Below are 24816 nucleotides of genomic sequence, written 5' to 3'. Positions count from 1 at the left end.
AGCCAGGACGCCTGGGTTCTCTCCCCGGCTCTGGGAGGGGGGTGGGGGCTGGGAGCCAGGACTCCTGGGTTCCTGTGGGGCAGGCTGTTCCCCGTTTCCAGCCCCTGTGCTGGGGGGCGGGGGGGCTGCCCTGCTGGTTCCCCGGCAGCGCTGGGCTGAGCAAACAGGGGCTGGGCCGTGGGGGGGGGGGGGGAATTTGGCCGCTGGCCCCGCCCTGGCCCTGGCCCTGGCGGGTGTAACGCAGGGAGCTGCTGCCTGGCGCCGGCGTCGCTCTTATCACCCCCCCCCCCCCCCCCCCCGCTGGCTCCGTGTGCGGCCGGGCCGGGCGCCAGGATGGGGGCAGTTCCCAGCCGGCGGCGCCAGATCTCGGCCCCAGCTGGGGCGGGGGGACCCGGATCCCCCGTCAGACACCAAACCCCATTGAATCTCAATCCTCCTTTATGGAAACGCTGGTGAAATCCCCCCACACACACTCACTGCCCCACAACCCCCCCCCCCCCGAGTCCAGCCCCATATCGCCCCCCAGGCGAACGCCCTCTGCAGGGTCCTCGGCGGGGGTGGAGGAATCCCACGTGCCGGCTTGGGGGGTGTCCGGGCCACTTGGTGCTGGGGGTCCCAGCCCCCATCAGTCAGTGGAGGCGATGCCGTGAGGGGCAGGCGGGCGCCATGGGGCAGATGCCCCCTCAGCTGGTAGAGGCGATGCCGTGGGGAGCTGGTGGGCGCCGTGGGGTGGCCCCCTCATCAGCTGGTCGAGGCGATGCCGAGGGGGGCTGGCGGGCGCCGTGGGGCAGATGCCCCCTGAGCAGGTGGAGGCGATGCCGTGGGGGGCAGGCGGCCGCCGTGGGGCAGCCCCCCGTCAGCCGGTGGAGTCGATGGCCGCGGTGGCGGAGTCCAGCTGGTGGCGGAAGGAGACCCGCGCCTTCCCGCTGAAGAAGGCCCCGTCCGGCTCGCTGCTGGTGGAGGGCGTGGAGCGGGCGCGGGGGGCCGGGCCCCCCTCTGTGGGGCGGGCGGGGGCACCTGGGGGGCAGAGAAGGGGGAGGGCGGGAGCTGAGAACAGGATCCCGGGGGGGGGAATCGGGAGGGATGGGGGCAGGGCAGATCTAGTGGGGGCGCCCCTGGAGAGGAATGGGGGGTAGATCTGGGGGGGCAGGAAGGCCATGGGGGGGCTCTCACCTGGGGGGCCGGGGGGCCCCTTCCTGCGGCGTTTCCGGCGCCCGGCCCAGGAGAAGCAGCGCAGGAGCCTGGCCCGCATCCGGCCGGGGGTCTGTGGGGCAGAGCAGGGGGTCAGGCAGGGACTCTGCCCCCATGTCACTGGGGTGGGAGCCGACACCCCCCCCCCCCCGGCTGCCATGGCCCAATACCAGCCAGGCTGGGAGCCCAGCGCGTCCCCCAGTCAGTGGGGCACCGACCCCCATGGCCGACCCCGTCTTGTGCCTGGCAGACCCCCTGCACCCCCCGACTTCCCCCCCCCGCTGCACCCCTCTTCCCTGGGGGTCCCCCAGCCCTGTCCCCCCCTCCCCCCCCTTACCCGGAGGTCTCTGGCTGGCAGGGCCCCCTCCGGCCCCCCCTGCTCTCGGCTCGGGGGCTGCCCCAGCGCGAGGTGTCCGGCCGCCCGGCTCCCCCCTCGCTGCAGCTGGCTCTGGGGCGTGTCTGCCCGGGGCGGCCTGGGAATGGCTGGGGCCCGCCCCCCCCCCACTTGGCAAATACCGGCCCCCGCCCAGCTCCGCCCCCCCCCCTCGGGGCCAGCCCTCGGCGGGGGAGGGGAGAGGCTGAGATAGCAGGGGCTGCGGGTCGGGAGTGAGGGGCACCGGCAGGGCTGGGGGGGCAGGGGCTGCGGGTCGGGAGTGAGGGGCACCGGCAGGGCTGGGGGGGCAGGGGCTGCGGGTCGGGAGTGAGGGGCACCGGCAGAGCTGGGGGGGCAGGGGCTGCGGGTCGGGAGTGAGGGGCACCGGCAGAGCTGCGGGGGGCAGGGGCTGCGGATCGGGAGTGAGGGGCACCGGCAGAGCTGCGGGGGGCAGGGGTGCGGGTCGGGAGTGAGGGGCACCGGCAGGGCTGGGGGGGCAGGGGCTGCGGGTCGGGAGTGAGGGGCACCGGGAGGGCTTGGGGGGCAGGGGCTGCGGGTCGGGAGTGAGGGGCACCGGCAGAGCTGGGGGGGCAGGCGCTGCGGGTCGGGAGTGAGGGGCACCGTCCGGGCTGGGGGGGCAGGCGCTGCGGGTCGGGAGTGAGGGGCACCGGCAGGGCTGGGGGGGCAGGGGGCTGCGGGTCGGGAGTGGGGGGCACCGGCAGGACTGGGGGGGCAGGGGCTGCGGGTCGGGAGTGGGGGACACCGGCAGGGCTGGGGGGGCAGGGGGCTGCGGGTCGGGAGTGAGGGGCACCGGCAGAGCTGGGGGGGGGGACGGGCCTGCGGGTCGGGAGTGCGGGGCCCAAGCAGGGCTGGGCTGGCAGGGGCTGCGGGTCGGGAGTGAGGGGCACCCGCAGAGCTGGGGGGGCAGGGGGCTGCGGGTCGGGAGTGAGGGGCACCGGCAGGGCTGGGGGGGCAGGGGCTGTGGGTCGAGAGTGAGGGGCACCGGCAGAGCTGGGGGGGCAGGGGCTGCAGGTCGGGAGTGAGGGGCACCGGCAGGGCTGGGGGGGGGCAGGGGCTGAGGGTCGGGAGTGAGGGGCACCAGCAGAGCGGGGGGGGGCAGGGGCTGCGGGTTGGTCGGGAGTGAGGGGCACCAGCAGAGCTGGGGGGGGGGCAGGGGCTGTGGGTCGGGAGTGAGGGGCACCGGCAGAGCTGGGGGGGGGGCAGGGGCTGCGGGTCGGGAGTGAGGGGCACCGGCAGAGCTGGGGGGGCTGCGGGTCGGGAGTGAGGGGCACCGGCAGAGCTGGGGGGGCTGCAGGTCGGGAGTGAGGGGCACCGGCAGAGCGGGGGGGGGCAGGGGCGGGGGGTCGGGAGTGAGGGGCACCGGCAGGGCTGGGCGGGCAGGGGCGGCGGGTCGGGAGTGAGGGGCACCAGCAGAGCTGGGGGGGGGCCGGGGCTGTCGGTCGGGAGTGAGGGGCACCGGCAGGGCTGGGGGGGCAGGGGCTGCGGGTCGGGAGTGAGGGGCACCGGCAGAGCTGGGGGGGCAGGGGCTGCGGGTCGGGAGTGAGGGGCACCGGCAGAGCTGGGGGGGGCAGGGGCTGCGGGTCGGGAGTGAGGGGCACCGGCAGAGCTGGGGGGGCTGCGGGTCGGGAGTGAGGGGCACCGGCAGCTGCCGGGATCTGGCCCCACGGCCCAGCCCCACTTGCGGGGGGCCGTGGGGTGCCCGGGGCAGCGCCGGAGGGTTTGTTATTGTAGGGTCTCCCCGGCGCCCCCCCCCCGGGGGGGTCCCACCCCCGGCCCCAGCTGCCCCCGATGGGGACCCCCCCGGCCGCGGGCCGCCCCCTCCCGCCGGAGGGAGGAGGCCGGGCCGGGCTGTCCCGGGACCGGCTCCAAGCTCCCCCCACAACTTCCCCTTTCCCGGCCCAGCGCCGCCGGGACCCGCCCAGCCGCGCACCCCCGGGCCGTGGGGCAGGGCGGGGACACCCCTGGGTAAGTGGCGGGGTTTCCCGCGGGGGGGGGCAGACCCTAGACCCCCTCCCCGTGCCCCCCCCCGGGACGCCCCTCGCCCTGGGGGTCGCTGCTGGTCCCTCCCCGGGGGGGAGGAGACCCGGTCCCCGCCCCATAACCCGTTACCCGGAGCGACCTCAGCCCCCTGCTCCTCGCCGCCGACGGGACCCTCCCCAGAAGCAGCCACGTGGGGGGGGGCTGCGGGGACAGAGCCGCTCTCTGCCCCCCCCCCGTTACCAGCCCCCCCCCCCCCCGGCCAGGCTCGGTCCCCCACGTGACTCGGAACTGACTCAAAATCTCCGTTTGCTAATTACAACCCGCAGGCTGGGCGGGGGGGGTGGGGGGCTGCGGGTCGGGAGTGAGGGGCACCGGCAGGGCTGGGGGGGGCTGGGCTGGCAGGGGCTGCGGGTCGGGAGTGAGGGGCACCGGCAGGGCTGGGGGGGGCTGGGCTGGCAGGGGCTGCGGGTCGGGAGTGAGGGGCACTGGCAGGGCTGGGGGGGGCTGGGCTGGCAGGGGCTGCGGGTCGGGAGTGAGGGGCACCGGCAGGGCTGGGGGGCAGGATTGAGGGGCACCGGGGGCTTGGCAAGGGCTGTGGGTTGAGGCCGGCAGGACTGGGGGCCGGGAGGCTTGTGGGGTGGGGTGGACCGGGGGGTCTGGCAGGGGGTTGTGGGGCGGGCGGGAGCTGAGAACAGGATCCCGGGGGGGGGAATCGGGAGGGATGTGGGGGGGCAGATCTGGTGGGGGGAATGGGGCCCCCACTAGCGCTGGCCCCTCCCAGGTGCCCCCCCATCCCCATAGTGACTGTCTGGGCCCCAGGCCAGGGGCCGCTGTTACATAAGCAGCCGGGGGGGGGGCTGCTCCCTGCGATTAACCCCACAGTGGCCCCCGCGTCACCGATGGAGCAACCTGGGTCATCCCCCCTTCCCCTGGGGGGCATTATCCGGGGGGGGGAGCCGGGCCTGACACCCCCACCAGGAATTTGTCCCAGGAAACCCAGCCGCTTCCCCCCCCCCCGCCCTTGGCGCTCTGTGCTGCCGTCCCGGACGCCTGGGTCCCATCCCCCCAGCAATGCCCTGCTGGAGACCTGCCTGCATTCCCCATCCTCACCTCTCGGACTCCTGGGTTCCCCCATCAGCTGCATGAGGAAATCATTCACCCCAGGGATTCCCCATTGCCAAGAGGCTGGTGGGTAAGAGCAGGGGGGCTGGGAGCCAGGACTCCTGGGTTCTCTCCCCGGCTCTGGGAGGGGGGTGGGGGCTGGTGGGTAAGAGCAGGGGGGGCTGGGAGCCAGGACTCCTGGGTTCTCTCCCCGGCTCTGGGAGGGGAGTGGGGGCTGGTGGGTAAGAGCAGGGGGGGCTGGGAGCCAGGACTCCTGGGTTCTCTCCCCGGCTCTGGGAGGGGAGTGGGGGCTGGGAGCCAGGACTCCTGGGTTCTCTCCCCGGCTCTGTTAGGGGAGTGGGGGCTGGGAGCCAGGACTCCTGGGTTCTCTCCCCGGCTCTGGGAGGGGTGGGGGCTGGGAGCCAGGACTCCTGGGTTCTCCCCCCCCATCTCAGCTCCTCTCCGGGCACAGGCTGGCACCATGCAGACCCTGGCTGGCCCCTTCGCGGGGGGCACCTCGCTGGACGCCTCAGACCTGCAGGTGGACGGGGACGAAGTGGAGGGGCTGCGGGAGGGCGAGGAGGCAGGTGAGTGGGGGGGCCCCGGGAGGAGGTGGGGGGGCTCCCTGGCACGGCACGGAGGGGGGGCAGCCCAACCCTCGCGGCCAAGGGGGCAGAGTGTCGGGACCCTCCCCAGGAACCCAGGCGTCCTGGTGCCCGGCCCGCCCGAGCTGGGGTTCGGTGTGTCCCTGCGTCCGGCACTCAGCAGGGGGCTTTGCCGCCTCCGTGCATGTGGGGGAGGGAGACGGGGGGGGGGTCCGTGTGTCCGCCCCCCTGACCCGTCCGTCCGTCCCGCAGGGGGGCCGCTCTGCCCCTTCCTGGTGGTCTATGACCTGAAGCCGCTCAAGTCGCAGGGGCCGGTGTTTGCCAAGGGGGTGCCCGTCACCGCCCGGGTGGAGGGCACCGAGCGCTACACCACCGGCTCCAAGGTGAGTGGGGCCGGGGCTGGGGGCCCGGACGCCTGGGTTCTCTCCCCGGCTCTGGGAGGGGAGTGGGGGCGGGGGGGTTGAGCTGGGGGGCTGGGAGCCAGGACTCCTGGGTTCTCCCCCTGTCACTGGGAGGGGAGTGGGGGCTGGTGGGTTAGAGCAGGGGGGGCTGGGAGCCAGGACTCCTGGGTTCTCCCCCTGTCACTGGGAGGGGAGTGGGGGCTGGTGGGTTAGAGCAGGGGGGGCTGGGAGCCAGGACTCCTGGGTTCTCTCCCCGGCTCTGGGAGGGGAGAGGGGGCTGGTGGGTAGAGCAGGGGGGCTGGGAGCCAGGACTCCTGGGTTCTCCCCCTGTCACTGGGAGGGGAGTGGGGGGCTGGTGGGTTAGAGCAGGGGGGGCTGGGAGCCAGGACTCCTGGGTTCTCTCTCCGGCTCTGGGAGGGGAGTGGGGGCTGGTGGGTTAGAGCAGGGGGGGCTGGGAGCCAGGACTCCTGGGTTCTCTCCCCGGCTCTGGGAGGGGAGTGGGGGCTGGTGGGTCAGAGCAGGGGGCACTGGCAGCCAGGACTCCTGGGTTCTCTCCCTGGCTCTGGGAGGGGAGTGGGGGCTGGTGGGTCGGAGCAGGGGGGTGGCAGCCCGGACTCCTGGGTCCTCTCCCCACAGATCCGGCCCAGCACGCTGTACTCCCTGCGGCTGACCCACGGGGATTTCACCTGGACCATGAAGAAGAAGTTCAAGCACTTCCAGGAGCTGCACCGCGACCTGATGAGACACAAGATCTTCATGAGCTTCCTGCCGCTCTCCAGGTGCGACCCCCCCCCCGCAGCGGGGCCCCCCAGCACGGCGAGGGCCCCGGGCCCTGCTGCCCCACATGGCAGCTGCCTGCTCCTGAGCCGGGTGCTCCAGGCCTGGCCCCAGGCTGGTCCAAAGCCCCCTAGAATACCCCTTCTGGGGCGGGGAATGGGGCAGGGGCCTGTCCCCACCAGGTCTCACCCCGTCTCTGATTCCACCCCCCCCAGGTTTGCTGTCCATGGGTCGCGCGCAGAGGCCACCTCTCTGGAGATGCCCGCCCTGCCCCATGCGGGTGATGGCACTGCCAGACGCCCCTCCAGCAAACAGGTAGGGGGCGGGGGGAGCGGGGTTCCAGGGCTAGGAGGGGCCGTGGGCAGCGTGGGGGGCCCCGAGTGGGTTCCGGGGGGCCGGGAGGAGCCCGGGAGGGGGGCCGGACAGCAAGACATCCCTGGTTTCCAACGCGGATGGACATCCACGAGCCGCCGCCCGGTGCCAAATCACAGACGTTTGGCACGGGGGGGGTTTCTCTTCTCTCGCCGGCCGGTGACCGCGGCCCGGGCCCCTCGGCGCTGGCCAGGAGTCGAGGCTCTGGCTTCCCGCCCTCATTTCCCCGGTGACGGCACCCGGCTCGGCTTCCTCCCGAGTCCGAAATTACCCTCGGAGGGGCCTTGTCGCCTGTTAGCCGAGGTTCCCGGGAGACTGAGTCACGTTTTGGGGTCTCTCCCCAGCTCTGGGGGCTGGTGGGTTAGATCGGGGGGGGCTGGGAGCCAGGACTCCTGGGTTCTCTCCCCGGCTCTGGGAGGTGGGGGGGCTGGTGGGTCAGAGCAGGGGAGGCTGGGAGCCAGGACTCCTGGGTTCTCTCCCCGGCTCTGGGAGGGGAGTGGGGGCTGGTGGTTAGAGTGGGGTGAGGGTGGGAGCCAGGACTCCTGGGTTCTCTCCCCGGCTCTGGGAGGGGAGTGGGGGCTGGTGGGTCAGAGCAGGGGGGGCTGGGAGCCAGGACTCCTGGGTTCTCTCCCCGGCTCTGGGAGGGGAGTGGGAGCTGGTGGGTCGGAGCAGGGGGGTGGGAGCCAGGACTCCTGGGTTCTCCCCGGCTCTGGGAGGGGAGTGGGGGCTGGTGGGTTAGCGCAGGCGGGGCTGGGAGCCAGGACTCCGGGGTTCTCTCCCCAGCTCTGGGAGGGCAGTGGGGGCTGGTGGGTTAGAGCAGGGAGGCTGGGAGCCAGGACTCCTGGGTTCTCTCCCCGGCTCTGGGAGGGGAGTGGGGGCTGGTGGGTCAGAGCAGGGGGGCTGGGAGCCAGGACTCCTGGGTTCTCTCCCCGGCTCTGGGAGGGGAAGGGGGGGCCGGTGGGTTCGCGCCGGGGGGGCTGGGAGCCAGGACTCCTGGGTTCTCCCCCCGGCTCTGGAAGGGGAGTGGGGGCTGCTGGGTCAGAGCAGGGGGGTGGGAGCCAGGACTCCGGGGTTCCCTTCTCTGCCCCACTCGGGTGGAAAGTCGAATTCAGGTCAAGTGAAAGCATTTGAACTAGTTAAATGCAGCTGCCCTGTAAGCCCCGCTCAGAAGGAGCCACGGGCCGGGGCAGGCAGGATCTGGCGCTCGGGAACTGAACCGGTGGCGTCCGGTCCCCGGGTCCCGGCAGCATTTAGAGCTAGTAGATCTCGGCCTGGTTCCGTGCAACCCAGGGGGGTTTATCCCCGGTGCCGGCGAGGGGAGCAGAGATTTAGGGCAGCGGGAGCCCTGCGGAGGGACGGGGAGATGGGGAGCAGCAGGGGATGTGTGGGGCAGCTCGGGGGGGGGGCGCCCAGGCCAAACTCCCTCTCTCAGTGGGGGGCTCTCACGCCTTCCCTTCCTCCCCACAGAAGTACCTCGAGAGCTACCTGAACTCCCTGCTGGCCATGTCCTTCTACCGCAACTACCACGCCATGGTAACGTATCGGCCCCCCCACGGCCCCCCTTCCACTTCCTGGACTCCTGGGTTCTCTCCCCGGCTCGGGGAGGCGAGTGGGGGCTGGTGGGTAGAGCAGAGGGGGCCTGGGAGCCAGGACTCCTGGGTTCTCTCCCCGGCTCGGGGAGGGGAGTGGGGGCTGGTGGGTCAGAGCAGGGGGGTCCTGGGAGCCAGGACTCCTGGGTTCCATTCTCTGCCCTGCCTCTGTGCCTCAGTTTCCCCACCCCTGCTTGCTCTGAGCAGCTGTCCCCCGCAGGCGGAGTTCCTGGATGTCAGCCAGCTCTCCTTCATCCCCGACCTCGGACCCAAGGGCCTGTGAGTCCGGTTCGCTTTCTCTGCCTGGGGTCTCTCCCCGGCTCTGGGAGGGGAGTGGGGGCTGGTGGGTCAGAGCAGGGGGGGCTGGGAGCCAGGACTCCTGGGTTCTCTCCCCGGCTCTGGGAGGGGAGTGGGGGCTGGTGGGTCAGAGCGGGGGCTGGGAGCCAGGACTCCTGGGTTCTCTCTCCGGCTCTGGGAGGGGAGTGGGGGCTGGTGGGTCAGAGCAGGGGGGGCCTGGGAGCCAGGACTCCTGGGTTCTCTCCCCGGCTCGGGGAGGGGAGGGGGGGCTGGTGGGTCAGAGCGGGGGGGGGCTGGGAGCCAGGACTCCTGGGTTCTCTCCCCAGCTCAGGGAGGGGAGTGGGGGCTGGTGGGTTAGAGCAGGGGGGGCCGGGAGCCAGGACTCCTGGGTTCTCTCCCCGGCTCTGGGAGGGGAGTGAGGGCTGGTGGGTCAGAGCAGCGGGGGATGGGAGTCAGGACTCCTGGGTTCTCTCCCCGGCTCTGGGAGGGGAGTGGGGGCTGGTGGCCAGGACTCCTGGGTTCTCTCCCCGGCTCTGGGAGGGGAGTGGGGGCTGGTGGGTTCGAGCAGGGGGGGCTGGGAGCCAGGACTCCTGGGTTCTCTCCCCGGCTCTGGGAGGGGAGTGGGGGCTGGTGGGTCGGAGCAGGGGGGCTGGGAGCCAGGACTCCTGGGTTCTCTCCCCGGCGCTGGGAGGAGAGTGGGGGCTGGTGGGTAAGAGCAGGGGGGCTGGGAGCCAGGACTCCTGGGTTCTCTCCCCGGCTCTGGGAGCGGAGTGGGGGCTGGTGGGTCGGAGCAGGGGGGCTGGGAGCCAGGACTCCTGGGTTCTCTCCCCGGCTCTGGGAGGGGAGTGGGGGCTGGTGGGTTAGAGCAGGGGGGCTGGGAGCCAGGACTCCTGGGTTCTCTCCCCGGCTCTGGGAGGGGATTGGGGGCTGGTGGTTAGAGCAGGGGGGTTGGGGGCCAGGACTCCTGGGTTCTCTCCCCGGCTCAGGGAGGGGAGTGGGGGCTGGTGGGTCAGAGCAGGGGGGGCTGGTAGCCAGGACTCCTGGGTTCTCTCCCCGGTTCTGGGAGGGGAGTGGGGGCTGGTGGCCAGGACTCCTGGGTTCTCTCCCCGGCTCTGGGAGGGGAGTGGGGGCTGGTGGGTCAGAGCAGGGGGGCTGGGAGCCAGGACTCCTGGGTTCTCTCCCTGGCTCTGGGAGGCGAGTGGGGGCTGGTGGTTAGAGCAGGGGGGCTGGGAGCCAGGACGCCTGGGTTCTCTCCCCACTGACCTGGCTCCTGCTGCAGGGAGGGCATGATCCTGAAACGCTCCGGGGGGCACCGAATCCAGGGGCTCAACTGCTGTGGGCGCCACCAGATCTGCTACCGCTGGTCGAAGAGGTGAGCTGGGGGGCCAGGGCGGGGCCGGGGGGGTGTGTGGCCCCCCCTGCCCCCTCACTGGCTCCCGTCTCCCCCAGGTGGCTGGTGGTGAAGGATTCCTTCCTGCTGTACCTCAAGCCGGAGTCGGGGGTCGTCTCCTTTGTGCTGCTCTTCGACCCGGGATTCAGCGTCACGGTGGGGAAGAAATCCACCGACAGCAAGTACGGGGTCCGCATCGAGAACAGCGCCAGGTCCGGACGCCGGGGTCCCACGCCGCCAAGAGGGGTGACAGTGGGGGGCTGGGAGCCAGGACTCCTGGGTTCTCTCTCCGGCTCTGGGACGGGAAGGGGGGCTGGTGGTTAGAGCAGGGGGGCTGGGAGCCAGGACTCCTGGGTTCTCTCCCTGGCTCTGGGACGGGACGGGGGGCTGGTGGTTAGAGCAGGGGGGCTGGGAGCCAGGACTCCTGGGTTCTCTCCCTGGCTCTGGGAGGGGAGTGGGGGCTGGTGGGTCAGACCAGCGGGGGCTGGGAGCCAGGACTCCTGGGTTCTCTCCCCAGCTCTGGGAGGGGAAGGGGGGCTGATGGTTAGAGCAGTGGGGGCTGGGAGCCAGGACTCCTGGGTTCTCTCCCGGCTGTGGGAGGGCAGGGGGGGCCGGGAGCCAGGACTCCTGGGTTCTCTCCCGGCTGTGGGAGGGCAGTGGGGGCCGGGAGCCAGGACTCCTGGGTTCTCTCCCGGCTGTGGGAGGGCAGTGGGGGCCGGGAGCCAGGACTCCTGGGTTCTCTCCCCGGCTCTGGGAGGGGAGTGGGGGCTGGTGGTTAGAGCAGGGGGGCTGGGAGCCAGGACTCCTGGGTTCTCTCCCCGGCTGTGGGAGGGCAGGGGGGGCCGGGAGCCAGGACTCCTGGGTTCTCTCCCGGCTCTGGGAGGGCAGTGGGGGCCGGGAGCCAGGACTCCTGGGTTCTCTCCCGGCTGTGGGAGGGCAGGGGGGGCTGGTTGGTGATTTCCCCCCCCCCCGGCAGGTCGCTGATTCTGAAGTGCAGCAGCTACCGGCAGGCGCGCTGGTGGGGGCAGGAGATCGTGGACCTGGCCGCGGAGCAGGGGACGGGTTTCCTGCAGCTGCATCGGCACCAGGCCTTCGCGCCCGTCCGCGAGGGCAGCCCCGCCCGCTGGTGAGGGGGGGCCGGGACCCTGCGTGGAGGGGGTGGGGGGAGTGAGATGGGGCAGGTCCCGGTGCCGGGGAATCGGGGGGAGTGGGGGGCGGATGGGGGGGTCACCAGCCCCCCGAGGTTCCAGTCTCTCTCCCCCGCTCCCCGTGGCAGGTTCGTGAACGGCGCCGGGTACTTTGCGGCTGTGGCCGACGCTCTGATGCAAGCGAAGGAAGAAATTTATATCACTGACTGGTGGTGAGCGCCCCCCTGCTGCCCCCCAGGTCTCTGGCCTGCCCCCCTGCTGCCCCCCTGGGCCCTGGCCTGCCCCCCTGCTGCCCCCCTGGGCCCTGGCCTGCCCCCCCTGCTGCCCCCCAGAGGCCTGGCCTGCCCCCCTGCTGCCCCCCGGGCCCTGCCCTGCCCCCCTGCTGCCCCCCAGGGCCCTGCCCTGCCCCCCTGCTGCCCCCCAGAGGCCTGGCCTGCCCCCCTGCTGCCCCCCCGGGCCCTGCCCGGCCCCCCTGCTGCCCCCCCGGGCCCGGGCCTGCCCCCCTGCTGCCCCCCGGGCCCTGGCCTGTCCCCCTGCTGCCCCCCAGGGGCCTGGCCTGCCCCCCTGCTGCCCCCCAGGGCCCTCACACGCACCCTCCCCCCCCAGGTCCTGACTCGGCACTGTTCACCCTCCCCACTCTGCAGCCCTGCCCCCCAAGCACCTTTCCTGCCAGCCCCCCAACCTGGGCCCTGCCTCCCGCTCTGGGGCCCGGCCCCACACCCCTCCCGGGAGTGCGCTGGGCCCCACCGATCCTGGACGCCGCAGCCCCACGGCTTGGGGGTCGCGCCGGGCAGGGTCCAGCCCCCCGCGCTGAGCCGGGCGGGGGGCAGAACCCGCCCCGATCCAGGCCCCTCTGTGCCCGCAGGCTGAGCCCCGAGCTGCACCTGAAGCGCCCGGCGCAGACGGACGACTGGCGCCTGGACATCCTGCTGAAGCACAAGGCGGTGAGTGCCCCGGGGCGCGGGAGTCCCCGCGGCCCCCCCAGCCCCCCTAACGCCCTGCCTGCCCCCCCAGGAGGAGGGCGTGCGGGTCTGCGTGCTGCTCTTCAAGGAGGTGGAGCTGGCCCTGGGCATCAACAGCGGCTACAGCAAGCGGGCGCTCATGCTGCTGCACCCCAACATCAAGGTAGGGGACCCAGGCGTCCGGGACGCAGAACAGGGGGGGCCTGGAGATGGGACCCAGGTGTCCGGGACAGCAGTGCAGGGAGGGGAGACGGACCCCGGCGAAGGGGCTCTGAGCCGTCTCGCCCCCCGGCCCAGGTGATGCGCCACCCCGACCACGTCTCCTCCGTCGTGTTCCTGTGGGCTCACCACGAGAAGCTGGTGGTGGTGGACCAGAGCGTGGCCTTTCTCGGGGGGCTGGACCTGGCCTACGGGCGCTGGGACGACCACCGCTACCGGCTCACCGACCTGCCCCCCCGCACCAAGGTGAGAGCCCCCTCCTGCCCTGGGGAGCCGCCTGCCCCCCCCCCGTCTCCCCGGGCAGTGACCCCACTCCCCACGCTGGGCGCTGTCTCCCTCAGAGCGGGGCCCTCCTTGGGGACGAGCCGCCCGGCGACCTGGCTGCCAACCAGCAACTCTGGCTGGGCAAAGACTACAGCAACCTCATCACCAAGGACTGGGTGCAGCTCGACCGGCCCTTCGAAGGTGACTGGGGAATGGGGGGGGGGTGTTCCTCCGGCGTTAGGCCAGGGTGGGGGGCTGGGCTGGGCAGTGTGCGTGGCAACCAGTGCGTGCCGGGGGCTGACTACGGACTACACCCCTTTAACTCTGCCCCTGGGCGTGTGTATGAGAGCGTTACATCCCCTTAACTGTGCCCCTGAGAGCGTTACACCCCCTTAACGGTGCCCATGAGAGCGTTACATCCCCTTAACTGTGCCCGTTAGAGCATTACATCCCCTTCACTGTGCCCCTGAGAGCGTTACAACTCCTTAACGGTGCCCATGAGAGCATTACACCCCCTTAACAGTGCCCATGAGAACATTACATCCCCTTAACTGTGCCCCTGAGAGCGTTACAACTCCTTAACAGTGCCCCTGAGAGCATTACACTCCCTTAACGGTGCCCCTGAGAGCGTTACACCCCCTTAACGGTGCCCATGAACGCATTACACCTCCTTAACTGTGCCCCTGAGAGCATTACACCCCCTTAACAGTGCCTGTTAGAGTATTACATCCCCTTAACGGTGCCCCTGAGAGCATTTCACCTCCTTAACAGTGCCCCTGAGAGCATTACACCTCCTTAACGGTGCCCCTGAGAGCGTTACACCTCCTTAACGGTGCCTGTTAGAGCGTTACACCCCCTTAACTGTGCCCCTGAGAGCGTTACACCTCCGTAACTGTGCCACTGAGAGCGTTACACCTCCTTAACGGTGCCTGTTAGAGCGTTACATCCCCTTAACGGTACCCCTGAGAGCGTTACACCCCCTTAACTATGCCCCTGAGAGCATTACACACCCTTAACAATACCCGTGAGAGCGTTACACCTCCTTAACTGTGCCCCTGAGAGTGTTACACCTCCTTAACGGTGCCCATTAGAGCGTTACATCCCCTTAACGGTACCTGTGAAAGTGTTACATCTCCTTAACTGTGCCCTTCCATGGCAGAGCTCAAGTGGACCTCCCCTTAGCAACACAGCACCCTCTTCCCCCAGTGGGTGGGGGTCCGACCCCCGACTCCGGCCCAGAGGGATTGTTCCGGGGGGCGTTGGACACGGGTTCCAGCCCCTGCCCGGCTGCTGACCGGCTCCCCCCGGGGGTCAGATTTCATCGACAGGACGCGGATGCCCCGGATGCCCTGGCGGGACGTGGGGGTGGCCGTGCACGGCAGAGCTGCCCGCGACGTCGCCCGGCACTTCATCCAGCGCTGGAATTTCACCAAGGTCCGGGGCCGCCATGGGGCCGGACGTGGGGGGTCCCAGCGGGGCGGGACTGTGTCCCGGGGGGGGGGGTGGTACCTGCGGTCGGTCCCACCTCCCGTCCCGTTGCAGACGGTGAAGAACAAGTACCGAGGCCCGGAGTACCCCTGCCTGCTCCCCAAGTCGCTCGGCGCCGCCCACCGCCTGCCCGGCACCCTCGCCGGCGCCCAGCTCGCCGACGTGCAGGTCAGCGGGTGCCCGGGGGGCAGGTCACCCGATGGGCCCAGGGAAGGGAATCACCCGATGGGCCCAGGGAATCTGGGTTGGGCAGGGAGTCACCCTATAGGTCCAGGGAATGGGGGTTGGGCGGGGAGTCACCCTATAGGTCCAGGGAATGGGGGTTGAGCGGGGAGTCACCCTATGGGCCCAGGGAATGGGGGGGTCACCCTATGGGCCCAGGGAATGGGGGTTGGGCGGGGAGTCACCCTATGGGCATTACATCCCCTTAACTGTGCCCCTGAGAGCGTTACACCCCCTTAACTATGCTCCTGAGAGCGTTACACACCCTTAACGATACCCAGGAGAGCGTTACACCTCCTTGACAGTAACGCTAGCCCAGGGCATTAGGGATCTCGGGAGGGGGGGCATGCAGTTGTGGGGTCCCCCCTCAGCCTGCCCCCCGTCGCCCCCCAGGTGCTGCGCTCGGTGGATCGCTGGTCGGCCGGGACCCACGAGTGCTCCATCTACAACGCCTACCTGAGCGTGATCGAGAGCAGCCGGCACTACATCTACATCGAGGTGGGGCCGGGCCGGGCCGGGGGGGCGGGCTGGGGCTGGGGGGGTCGCTCTGCCTGGCTCTCACCCCCCATCTCCCCCCAGAACCAGTTCTTCATCAGCTGCGCGGACGGGCGGGCCGTGCTCAACACGGTGGGGGACGCCATCGTCGACCGCATCCTGCGCGCCCACAGGTCACCCCGGTGCCGGGGGGGGCGGCAGCGTCTGTCACACGCTGGGGGGGGGATCCTGGTGTCTGTCACGCCCTGGGGGGGATCCCGGTGTCTGTCACGCCCTGGGGGGGGATCCTGGTGTCTGTCACGCCCTGGGGGGGGGATCCCAGTGTCTGTCACGCCCTGGGGGGGGGATCCCGGTGTCTGTCACGCCCTGGGGGGGGGATCCCGGCGTCTGTCACACCCCGGGGGGGGCAGGGTCCATTGTGGTGGGCTGCGAGGGGGGGCAGATCGGCACCGGGATGGGGGGGACCCCAGGACTGGCCCTGGGGAGGGGGACGCGGCTCATGTTGCGCGGGGGGGGGGGGCAGGACTAACTCTGGGACCCCAGCCCCCACGGGGGAGGGGCTGTCCCTGCGGGTGTGGGGGGGGGTTAACGTCTCCCTGTCCCCCCCCCCAGAGACAAGACGCGGTTCCGGGTCTTTGTGCTGCTGCCCCTGCTGCCCGGCTTTGAGGGGGACATCGCCGAGGGGGGGGGGAACTCCATCCAGGCCATCCTGCACTTCACCTACCGGTGAGGGGGGGGCAGAACTAGGGTCATGGGGGAGGGGGCCCAGGACAGGGCCGAGGGACCCCACTCATTGGCTGCCTCCTTCCTTCTCCCCCAGGACGCTCTGCCGGGGCGACTCCTCCATCCTGTGCCGCCTGAAAGCCGCCAGTGAGTGTCGGGGGGGGGCACAGGGGGGATCCGCTCTGACCCCCCACTGCCCTCCCAGCGCCGGGGAGAGAACCCAGGAGTCCTGGCTCCCAGCCCCCCTGCTCTGACCCCCCAGCCCCCACTCCCCTCCCAGAGTCGGGGAGAACCCAGGCGTCCTGGCTCCCAGCCCCCCTGCTCTGACCCCCCAGCCCCCACTCCCCTCCCAGAGCCGGGGAGAGAACCCAGGAGTCCTGGCTCCCAGCCTCCCTCCCCTCCCCGAGCCAGGGAGAGAACCCAGGCGTCCTGGCTCCCAGCCCCCCTCCCCTCCCCGAGCCGGGGAGAGAACCCCGGAGTGAGGGCTCTGTCGGAGGTCAGTATCCTGGCCAGGGAAGGACCCCAGCCCCCCATGAGCTCACGACCCCCAGCCTGGCACCCTGGGGGGCTGAGTAACCCCCGTTCTCCCCCCCCCCGGCAGTCGGGGACGAGTGGAAGAACTACATCTCCATCTGCGGGCTGCGCACCCACGGGGAGCTGGGCGGCTCCCTGCTCACCGAGCTGGTCTACATCCACAGCAAGCTGCTGATCGCCGACGACCGCCGGGTGCTCATCGGTGAGTGAGAGCCGGCGCGAACCCAGGAGTCCGGGCCCCCCCACCTCCCTCCGCCACTCACCCACCAAAGGCCACTCGCCTGCCGGAGCCGGGGAGAGAACCCAGGAGTCCTGGCTCCCAGCCCCCCCTGCTCTGACCCACCAGCCCCCACTCCCTCCCACAGCCGGGGAGAGAACCCAGGAGTCCGGGCCCCCCACCTCCCTCCGCCGCTAACCCACCAAAGGCCACTCGCCTGCCAGAGCCAGCGCGAACCCAGGAGTCCTGGCTCCCAGCCCCCCCTGCTCTGACCCACCAGCCCCCACTCCCCTCCCACAGCCAGGGAGAGAACCCAGGAGTCCTGGCTCCCAGCTGGGTCAAGATTGAGGGGCACTGGCAGGGCTGGGGGGAGCCCAGGGTTGGGAGGGGCTGCGGGTCGGGAGTGGGGGGCACCGGCAGAGCTGGGGGGCTGCGGGTCGGGAGTGGGGGGCACCGGCAGAGCTCTGGCCCGTCCCGTGCCCCCCCAGGCTCTGCCAACATCAACGACCGCAGCCTGCTGGGCCGGCGGGACAGCGAGCTGGCCGTGCTGGTGGAGGACACGGAGCTGGTCCCGGCGGTCATGGACGGGCAGCCGTACCAGGCGGGGAAATTCGCACTCAGCCTGCGCCTCGACTGCTTCAGGTGGGCACGCGCCCCCCTCCCCCCCCTGTGCGTGCCCCTCGCCCTGCCGACTCGGGGTGCAATCCCCCCCCCGGCTCTGTGCGTGCCCCTCGCCCTGCCGACTCGGGGTGCAATCCCACACCCCCCCCGGCTCTGTGCGTGCCCCTCGCCCTGCCGACTCGGGGTGCAATCCCCCCCCCCGGCTCTGTGCGTGCCCCTCGCCCTGCCGACTCGGGGTGCAATCCCCCCCCCGGCTCTGTGCGTGCCCCTCGCCCTGCCGACTCGGGGTGCAATTCCCCCCCGGCTCTGTGCGTGCCCCTCGCCCTGCCGACTCGGGGTGCAATCCCCCCCCGGCTCTGTGCGTGCCCCTCGCCCTGCCGACTCGGGGTGCAATCCCCCCCCCGGCTCTGTGCGTGCCCCTCGCCCTGCCGACTCGGGGTGCAATCCCCCCCCCGGCTCTGTGCGTGCCCCTCGCCCTGCCGACTCGGGGTGCAATCCCCCCCCCGGCTCTGTGCGTGCCCCTCGCCCTGCCGACTCGGGGTGCAATTCCCCCCCGGCTCTGTGCGTGCCCCTCGCCCTGCCGACTCGGGGTGCAATCCCCCCCCCGGCTCTGTGCGTGCCCCTCGCCCTGCCGACTCGGGGTGCAATCCCCCCCCGGCTCTGTGCGTGCCCCTCGCCCTGCCGACTCGGGGTGCAATCCCCCCCCCGGCTCTGTGCGTGCCCCTCGCCCTGCCGACTCGGGGTGCAATCCCCCCCCCGGCTCTGTGCGTGCCCCTCGCCCTGCCGACTCGGGGTGCAATCCCCCCCCCCGGCTCTGTGCGTGCCCCTCGCCCTGCCGACTCGGGGTGCAATCCCCCCCCCGACTCTGTGCGTGCCCCTCGCCCTGCCGACTCGGGGTGCAATCCCCCCCCGGCTCTGTGCGTGCCCCTCGCCCTGCCGACTCGGGGTGCAATCCCCCCCCCGGCTCTGTGCGTGCCCCTCGCCCTGCCGACTCGGGGTGCAATCCCCCCCCCGGCTCTGTGCGTGCCCCTCGCCCTGCCGACTCGGGGTGCAATCCCCCCCCCCGGCTCTGTGCGTGCCCCTCGCCCTGCCGACTCGGGGTGCCATCCCACGCCCCCCCCGGCTGGGCCGGTACCTGGGCACCGGCTCCTCATCCCAGCGCTGGGCCCTTCTCCGCAGGTCGCTTCTGGGGGGGTCGGGCACCTCCAGCCTCGACGTCCAGGATCCCGTCAGCGACGACTTCTTCCACGGGGTCTGGAAAGCCACCGCCCTGGCCAACGCCAACATCTACGATCAGGTGTGTGGGGAGCCCAGGGGGCAGGGCTGGGCTGGCAGGGGCTGGGGGTCGGGAGCGAGGGGCACTGGCAGGGCTGGGGGGGGCAGGGGCTGCGGGTCGGGAGTGAGGGGCACCGGCAGGCCTGGGGGGGGGCAGGGGCTGCGGGTCGGGAGTGAGGGGCACCGGTAGGGCTGGGGGGGGCAGGGGCTGCGGGTCGGGAGTGAGGGGCACCGGCAGGGCTGGGGGGGGGCAGGGGCTGCGGGTCGGGAGTGAGGGGCACCGGCAGAGCTGGGGGGGCAGGGGCTGCGAGTCGGGAGTGAGGGGCACCGGTAGGGCTGTGGGGGGCAGGGGCTGCGGGTCGGGAGTGAGGGGCACCGGCAGGGCTGGGGGGGGCAGGGGCTGCGGGTCGGGAGTGAGGGGCACGGCAGAGCTGGGGGGGGGGCTGGGGCTGCGGGTCGGGAGTGAGGGGCACCGGCAGAGCTGGCGGGGGGGCAGGGGCTGCGGGTCGGGAGTGAGGGGCACCGGCAGGGCTGGGGGGGTGCAGGGCCTGTGGGTCAGGAGTGAGGGGCACCGGCAGAGCTGGGGGGGGCAGGGGCTGCGGGTCGGGAGTGAGGGGCACCGGCAGAGCTGGGGGGGGCAGGGGCTGCGGGTCGGGAGTGAGGGGCACCGGCAGAGCTGGGGGGGGCAGGGCCTGCGGGTCGGGAGTGAGGGGCACGGCAGAGCTGGGGGGGCAGGGGCTGCGGGTCGGGAGTGAGGGGCACCGCAGAGCTGCGGGGGCAGGGCCGGCGGGTCGGGAGTGTGGGGCACCGGCAGAGCTGCGGGGGGCAGGGGCTGCGGGTCGGGAGTGAGGGGCACCGGCAGAGCTGGGGGGGGCAGGGGCTGCGGGTCGGGAGTGAGGGGCACCGGCAGAGCTGGGGGGGGGCAGGGGCTGCGGGTCGGGAGTGAGGGGCACCGGCAGAGCTGGGGGGGGGCAGGGGCTGCGGGTCGGGAGTGAGGGGCCCCGGTAGGGCTGTGGGGGGCAGGGGCTGCGGGTCGGGAGGGAGGGGCACCCCAGAGCGGGGGGGGAGGCAGGGGCTGCGGGTCGGGACGGAGGGGCACCGGCAGAGCTGGCAGGGCTGCGGGTCGGGAGTGAGGGGCACCGGCAGAGCTGGGGGGGGGCCGGGGCTGCGGGTCGGGAGTGAGGGGCCACGGGAGGGAAGTGGGGGGCCGCGGGTGCGGGTCGGGAGGGGGGGGCACCGGCAGAGCTGGGGGGGCCAGGGGCTGCGGGTCGGGAGTGAGGGGCACCGGCAGAGCTCGGGGGGGGGCAGGGGCTGCGGGTCGGGAGTGAGGGGCACCGGCAGAGCTCGGGGGGGGGCAGGGGCTGCGGGTCGGGAGTGAGGGGCACCGGCAGAGCTGGGGGGGGCAGGGGCTGCGGGTTGGGAGTGAGGGGCACCGGCAGAGCTGGCAGGGCTGCGGGTTGGGAGTGAGGGGCACTGGCAGAGCTGGGGGGGCAGGGGCTGCGGGTCGGGAGCGAGGGGCACCGTGGGCGTGGATTGCAGCCCCGCCCGGCTCTGACCCCCGCCTCCCGCCCGCCCCCCAGGTGTTCCGCTGCCTCCCCAGCAACGCGGTGCGGTCGCTCCGGGCCCTGCGCGGCTACGCCGGGGTGCAGAACCTGGCCGGCGTCAGCCCGGACCTGGCCCGCCAACACCTGGCCCAGGTGCGGGGCCACCTGGTGCAGTTCCCCCTGCAGTTCCTGGCCGAGGAGTCCCTGCTGCCCCCGCTCAACAGCAAGGAGGGCATGATCCCCGTGGAGGTGTGGACCTAGACGCCCGGGGGGCTGGGCCCTCTCCCTGCCCGGGGCACCCCCCGGCGGCGACCAGAGACCCCCTGCAGCCGGCGAGGGGGGCTGGGACCAATTCTCTGCCCAGGGCGTGCCCGCTCCATCGCCCCCCTGCCTGGGGCACCCCCCGGCGGCGACCAGAGACCCCCTCCGGCCGGCGAGGGGGGCTGGGACCAATTCTCTGCCCAGGGCGTGCCCGCTCCATCGCCCCCCTGCCTGGGGCACCCCCCCGGCGGCGACCAGAGACCCCCTCCGGCCGGCGAGGGGGGCTGGGACCAATTCTCTGCCCAGGGCGTGCCCGCTCCATCGCCCCCCTGCTCTGGGCACCCCCCGGCGGCGACCAGAGACCCCCTGCGGCCGGCGAGGGGGGCTGGGACCAGTTCTCTGCCCGCCCGGGGTACTGCTGAACCCCTTTACCCCGCACCCTGCCCCCCGACCCCGAGGGCTCACCCCTGGCGGACGGCCCCGCGCCTCCCCCGTCGCTACGTTCCAGAGGCCGACTTCCCACGGGGGGGGGGGTGTCGCACCCCCTCCCTGCTGCTACTAACCGCTGAGAGTCACCCCAGTCCCGCCCACGGGGCACCCCCCGGCCGGCGGGAGCCCTCGGGCCCCAGAGCCACACCACACTACCGCTGCCCGGGCTCCTCCCGCTACCCGCCGGGAGGCCGGAGGTGGGCACGGGAGGGACGCGCACCCGCCCCGGGATCTACCCCGCCGGCAGCAGGGTGGCCCCCAGGGCGGGCGAGGGGGGGTCCCTGGGGGGGTCGCTGCCTGGCATCACCATCCCCCTGTCCCGGGACCAGCTCCGCAGCCGGCTCCTAACCTGTTACATAAACGCGCTGAAACCGCGGCCCGGCTCTGTGGTTGTTCCGCGCCGGGAAGGGGCGCCGGGCTCCCGGGGGCCGGCCCCTGCGGGTGCCAGGTGGGCGCTGGCCTGGCGGAGGCAGGGAGAGGCCAGTGGGAGGCGCACGGGGACTGGCTACATCGGGGAAGTCTGGCACCACTGTCCCGTGCCCGCGGGAGGGGGATGTGCAGCGAGGGGGGGGGGTCGGGGTGTGTGTGTGTGTGTGTGTGTGTGTGTGTGTGTGTACACTATGGGGTGGGTGTGTGCACCCCTAGGGTGTGTACACCCTCTGTGGGAGTGTATCTACACATCCTTGTGGGTGTATGTACACTCCGGCTGGGTGGGTACGCTCCCTAGGGTGTGCGTGTGTGTGTGTGTGTGTGTGCACACTCGGGGGGGGGGGTGCGCGCGCACATTCTTGTGTGCTTACATCCCTGTTGGGGGTGTGGGAGGGTGTGTCTGTGTACACAGCCTAGGGGATGTGTGTGTATGTAGGGGGGTGTACACACTGTGTATGGGGGGGTGTATAGGGTGTGGGGGGGGGTGTGGGGGTGTACACACTGTGGGTGTGTAGGTGTGCGTGTATGCATTGTGGGGGGGATAGGTGTGTGTACACTGTGTGTGCGCGCGCACACTAGGCTGTCGGGGGGGGTTTATAAGTATAGGTGTGTGTACACAGTGTGTGTGTGGGGGGGGGGTGTATACACACCCTAGGGGGCTCCCCTTTCCGAGTGCCCCCCCACTGGCGGATTTCGCCCTGGGGGAGAGGAAAAGGCTCCGTCCCAGGCAGCCGCCCCCCAACCCCCCGTTTTGCGAGCTCCATCCTAGCCCCAGAGGAGGAGAACGTGGCCAGGGGCCCCCTGGCGCCGGGCAGGACCCTGCCGGCGACTGGCCTCGGCCTGGCGCGGAGCTGGGGGCCGGCCCGGGAACAGAGAACGGGGGCGACGGCCGGGAGACAGAGAGAGAAGGGGGCAGTAGCAGGGGGCTGCATAGGGGGCGCGCGCCCCCCACAGTCAGCGCGTGGCACCGGGGGCTACAGAGATGCCACCTGCCCAGAGCAGCCCCACGCTGCAGCCCTGGCTGCTGGGTGATCCTGCACAATGGGGCAGGGAAGTGGGGCTCCGCAGGGGGCACTCACCCCCCTCCGGGGGGCAGCTGCGAAGGGGAGCCAGGCCAGTGCCAGGCCAGTGCCAGGCCGGTGCCAGGCTGCTGCGTCCTGCTCCACGCTGGGCTCCGCGTTGGCGCCACGACGTCTCCTGCGGGGCTTGAACATGATGTTGGATGCGAATTAGCTGACAAAAAATATGGGAGACCCCCCCCGCCGCGCCCCCGGCATTGCGTGGCCCCCTGCCCAACCCCCACGCCGACCCCAACGCCCAGCCTAGCTAAACTGAGCCAGAGGGGCCAGGCCCCTGCCCCGCTCCCCGCCCCCCCGAGCCAGCCAGTCCTGCCCCGGGGCCGGGGGGGAGCCGGCGCCCCCCAGAGGGGACAGGCCCCTGCCCCATTCCCCGCCCCCCTGAGCCGGCCAGTCCCCGCCCTGGGGCCGGGGGGGAGCCGGCGCCCCCCAGAGGGGACAGGCCCCTGCCCCATTCCCCGCCCCCCCGAGCCAGCCAGTCCCCACCCTGGGGCCGGGTGGGAGCCGGCGCCCCCCAGAGGGGACAGGCCCCTGCCCCATTCCCTGCCCCCCCTGAGCCAGCCAGTCCCTGCCCTGGGGCCGGGGGGGAGCCGGCGCCCCCCAGAGGGGACAGGCCCCTGCCCCATTCCCGCCCCCCCGCGCCAGCCAGTCCCCGCCCTGGGGCCGGGGGGGGGTCGGCGCCCCCCAGAGGGGACAGGCCCCCGCCCCATTCCCCGCCCCCCTGAGCCAGCCAGTCCCCGCCCTGGGGCCGGGTGGGAGCCGGCGCCCCCCAGAGGGGACAGGCCCCTGCCCCATTCCCTGCCCCCCCTGAGCCAGCCAGTCCCTGCCCTGGGGCCGGGGGGGAGCCGGCGCCCCCCAGAGGGGACAGGCCCCGGCCCCATTCCCCGCCCCCCCGAGCCAGCCAGTCCCCGCCCTGGGGCCGGGTGGGAGTCGGCGCCCCCCAGAGGGGACAGGCCCCTGCCCCATTCCCCGCCCCCCTGAGCCAGCCAGTCCCTGCCCTGGGGCCGGGGGGGGTCGGCGCCCCCCAGAGGGGACAGGCCCCTGCCCCATTCCCCGCCCCCCCGAGCCAGCCAGTCCCCGCCCTGGGGCCGGGGGGGAGCCGGCGCCCCCCAGAGGGGACAGGCCCCTGCCCCATTCCCCGCCCCCCCGAGCCAGCCAGTCCCGGCCCTGGGGCCGGGGGGGAGCCGGCGCCCCCCAGAGGGGACAGGCCCCTGCCCCATTCCCTGCCCCCCCTGAGCCAGCCAGTCCCCGCCCTGGGGCCGGGGGGAGCCAGCGCCCCCTAGAGGGGACAGGCCCCTGCCCCATTCCCCGCCCCCCCGAGGCAGCCAGTCCCGGCCCTGGGGCCGGGGGGGAGCCAGCGCCCCCCAGAGGGGACAGGCCCCTGCCCCATTCCCTGCCCCCCCTGAGCCAGCCAGTCCCCGCCCTGGGGCCGGGGGGGAGCCGGCGCCCCCCAGAGGGGACAGGCCCCTGGCTCATTCCCCGCCCCCCTGAGCCAGCCAGTCCCCGCCCTGGGGCCGGGGGGGAGCCGGCGCCCCCCAGAGGGGACAGGCCCCTGCCCCATTCCCCGCCCCCCTGAGCCAGCCAGTCCCCGCCCTGGGGCCGGGGGGGGGTCGGCGCCCCCCAGAGGGGACCGGCCCCTGCCCCATTCCCCGCCCCCCTGAGCCAGCCAGTCCCTGCCCTGGGGCCGGGGGGGAGCCGGCGCCCCCCAGAGGGGACCGGCCCCTGCCCCGCTCCCCCCACACTCCCCCCCCCGTGAAGTCCTCACCCTAATGGGGAGACGCCCCCTTTCTGCCATCCAGCCCCCCCCTCAACAGGCCCCGCCCCTTCAGACCACCCCTCCCCCACCAGGGTCAAGCTCCGCCCCCTCCCCCACAGATACAGGTTTCAGCCCCTCCCTGCTCTGAACATAGGCCCCGCCCCCTCAGGAACAGGCCCCGCCCACAGAGCCCTCCCCTCCCAATCAGCTCCTCCCCCTCAGACCGCCCCTCCCCCTCAGAAACAGGCCCCTCCCCGCTCTGGACCGAGGCCCCGCCCCCCAGCAGGCGAAAAAGGCGGGAACACCCGCCTCGCGCCCTGTTCGCCCTCACAGCCCCGCCCCGCACGTGCTCCACCTCCCCCCCGTCCCTGTCTCCCACCCGGCGCATGCGTAAAATGAGCCGCGGCCCATCGCGGCCGGCGCCTCTCTCGCGCATGCGCGGGCCTTCCTCTTCCCCAGACGCACCCGCGGGCCTCGCCTTCCTCGACTGGCGCTTACGCGCACGCGCCTTGCGCCGCTTTCCCCTCGCGCCCCCCTCCCCCCGGCCCTCTGTCCACGCATGCGCACGCCGCGGTAGCGGTGGCGCTCCGCCTCATTGTCCGTCCCCGCGCATGCGCCGACCCGTGACCCTCCGGCCTCCTTCGCCCACCCAGACGGCGCCTGCGCGGTCCGCCACCGTCTTCCGCCTCACGTGCCGCCCGGCCCCGGCGGGGCGCAGGCGCGGCGCGCGCCCAACCGCCCACCGTCCCGCGCCTGCGCAGTGCGGCTCGGCGTCCGGGGGCTGCTGCTGCCGCCGCCGCTGTCAGTCGGTCGGTGCCGCGGATCCCGGCGCCGGGTCCATGGGGCCGCAGTGAGGAGCCGCCCCCGCCCCCGCCCCCGGCCCGGACATGGCCGACCCGGCCCCCGCCCGCAGCCTGGATGACATCGACCTCTCCGCCCTCAGGGTAAGGGGGGGGGGGGCAAAGGTCACGGCCGCCGCCTTGGCAACGGGGGTCA

The 24816-nt window shown here is 73.0% G+C and overlaps 3 protein-coding genes and 1 long non-coding RNA gene across 20 annotated transcripts in view; 2 read left to right on the top strand and 2 right to left on the bottom strand.

The window, feature by feature from the left end:
* Positions 1–513: 513 nt before the first annotated feature.
* LOC123357173 (uncharacterized protein C17orf114-like) lies at positions 514–1681 on the bottom strand. The gene is made up of 3 exons (XM_045000531.1): positions 1529–1681; positions 1174–1264; positions 514–1017 (listed from the first exon to the last, which is right to left on the bottom strand). The coding sequence occupies exons 2-3, from the start codon at positions 1250–1252 to the stop codon at positions 857–859; spliced, it is 240 nt and encodes a 79-aa protein (XP_044856466.1). The 5' UTR covers positions 1253–1264; positions 1529–1681; the 3' UTR covers positions 514–856.
* A 1746-nt stretch (positions 1682–3427) lies between these two features.
* On the top strand, positions 3428–20935 carry PLD2 (phospholipase D2). Of its 4 annotated transcripts, XR_006575510.1 has the most exons (26): positions 3428–3550; positions 5139–5253; positions 5524–5654; positions 6309–6451; positions 6665–6764; positions 8289–8354; positions 8631–8689; positions 9987–10079; positions 10157–10309; positions 11074–11223; positions 11374–11457; positions 12111–12189; positions 12260–12370; positions 12505–12672; positions 12768–12891; positions 14006–14124; positions 14233–14346; positions 14794–14898; positions 14980–15068; positions 15508–15621; positions 15716–15765; positions 16220–16354; positions 16858–17011; positions 18170–18287; positions 19846–20146; positions 20350–20935. XR_006575510.1 is itself a non-coding variant. In XM_045000520.1 (25 exons), the coding sequence occupies exons 2-25, from the start codon at positions 5148–5150 to the stop codon at positions 20068–20070; spliced, it is 2790 nt and encodes a 929-aa protein (XP_044856455.1). In that variant the 5' UTR covers positions 3429–3550; positions 5139–5147; the 3' UTR covers positions 20071–20935. The 4 variants fall into 4 exon arrangements, 3 of the variants coding, with proteins under 3 accessions (XP_044856455.1, XP_044856456.1, XP_044856457.1); XM_045000520.1 differs by having other exon boundaries at positions 3429–3550; positions 19846–20935; XM_045000521.1 differs by lacking the exon at positions 3428–3550 and adding an exon at positions 4247–4753 and having other exon boundaries at positions 19846–20935.
* LOC123357170 lies at positions 6178–18263 on the bottom strand. The gene is made up of 3 exons (XR_006575511.1): positions 18126–18263; positions 9971–10392; positions 6178–6407 (listed from the first exon to the last, which is right to left on the bottom strand). It is a non-coding gene; the product is annotated as an uncharacterized LOC123357170 (long non-coding RNA).
* Positions 20936–24606: 3671 nt separating the features above from the next.
* Positions 24607–24816, top strand: part of MINK1 (misshapen like kinase 1) — a 54621-nt gene continuing 54411 nt past the window's right edge. For 9 of the 14 annotated variants that reach the window (XM_045000510.1, XM_045000508.1, XM_045000507.1 and 6 more), the window contains exon 1: positions 24608–24764. In XM_045000510.1, coding sequence (XP_044856445.1) covers positions 24708–24764 — 57 coding nt within the window. In that variant the 5' untranslated portion in view covers positions 24608–24707. Of the gene's footprint in view, positions 24765–24816 lie in introns of all 14 variants that reach the window. The other 5 variants (XM_045000514.1, XM_045000519.1, XM_045000513.1 and 2 more) reach the window with 2 other exon arrangements.

This window comes from Mauremys mutica, unplaced genomic scaffold (assembly GCF_020497125.1).
Source record: "Mauremys mutica isolate MM-2020 ecotype Southern unplaced genomic scaffold, ASM2049712v1 000330F_np12_obj, whole genome shotgun sequence".
In the NCBI taxonomy this organism is placed as follows: Eukaryota; Metazoa; Chordata; order Testudines; family Geoemydidae; genus Mauremys; species Mauremys mutica.
This window is presented reverse-complemented; position numbering and strand designations above follow the sequence as displayed.

What these genes read in the sequence shown, in the direction of transcription:
- LOC123357173 (XM_045000531.1), bottom strand. Translation starts at nt 1,252, where the DNA reads ATGCGGGCCAGGCTCCTGCGCTGCTTCTCCTGGGCCGGGCGCCGGAAA. An exon ending in GGGGCCCCCCGGCCCCCCAG is followed by an intron (nt 1,018 to 1,173) that starts GTGAGAGCCCCC and finishes TCTGCCCCCCAG; the next exon opens with GTGCCCCCGCCCGCCCCACA.
- PLD2 (XM_045000520.1), top strand. Translation starts at nt 5,148, where the DNA reads ATGCAGACCCTGGCTGGCCCCTTCGCGGGGGGCACCTCGCTGGACGCC. An exon ending in GGCACTACATCTACATCGAG is followed by an intron (nt 14,899 to 14,979) that starts GTGGGGCCGGGC and finishes ATCTCCCCCCAG; the next exon opens with AACCAGTTCTTCATCAGCTG. An exon ending in CGCATCCTGCGCGCCCACAG is followed by an intron (nt 15,069 to 15,507) that starts GTCACCCCGGTG and finishes CCCCCCCCCCAG; the next exon opens with AGACAAGACGCGGTTCCGGG.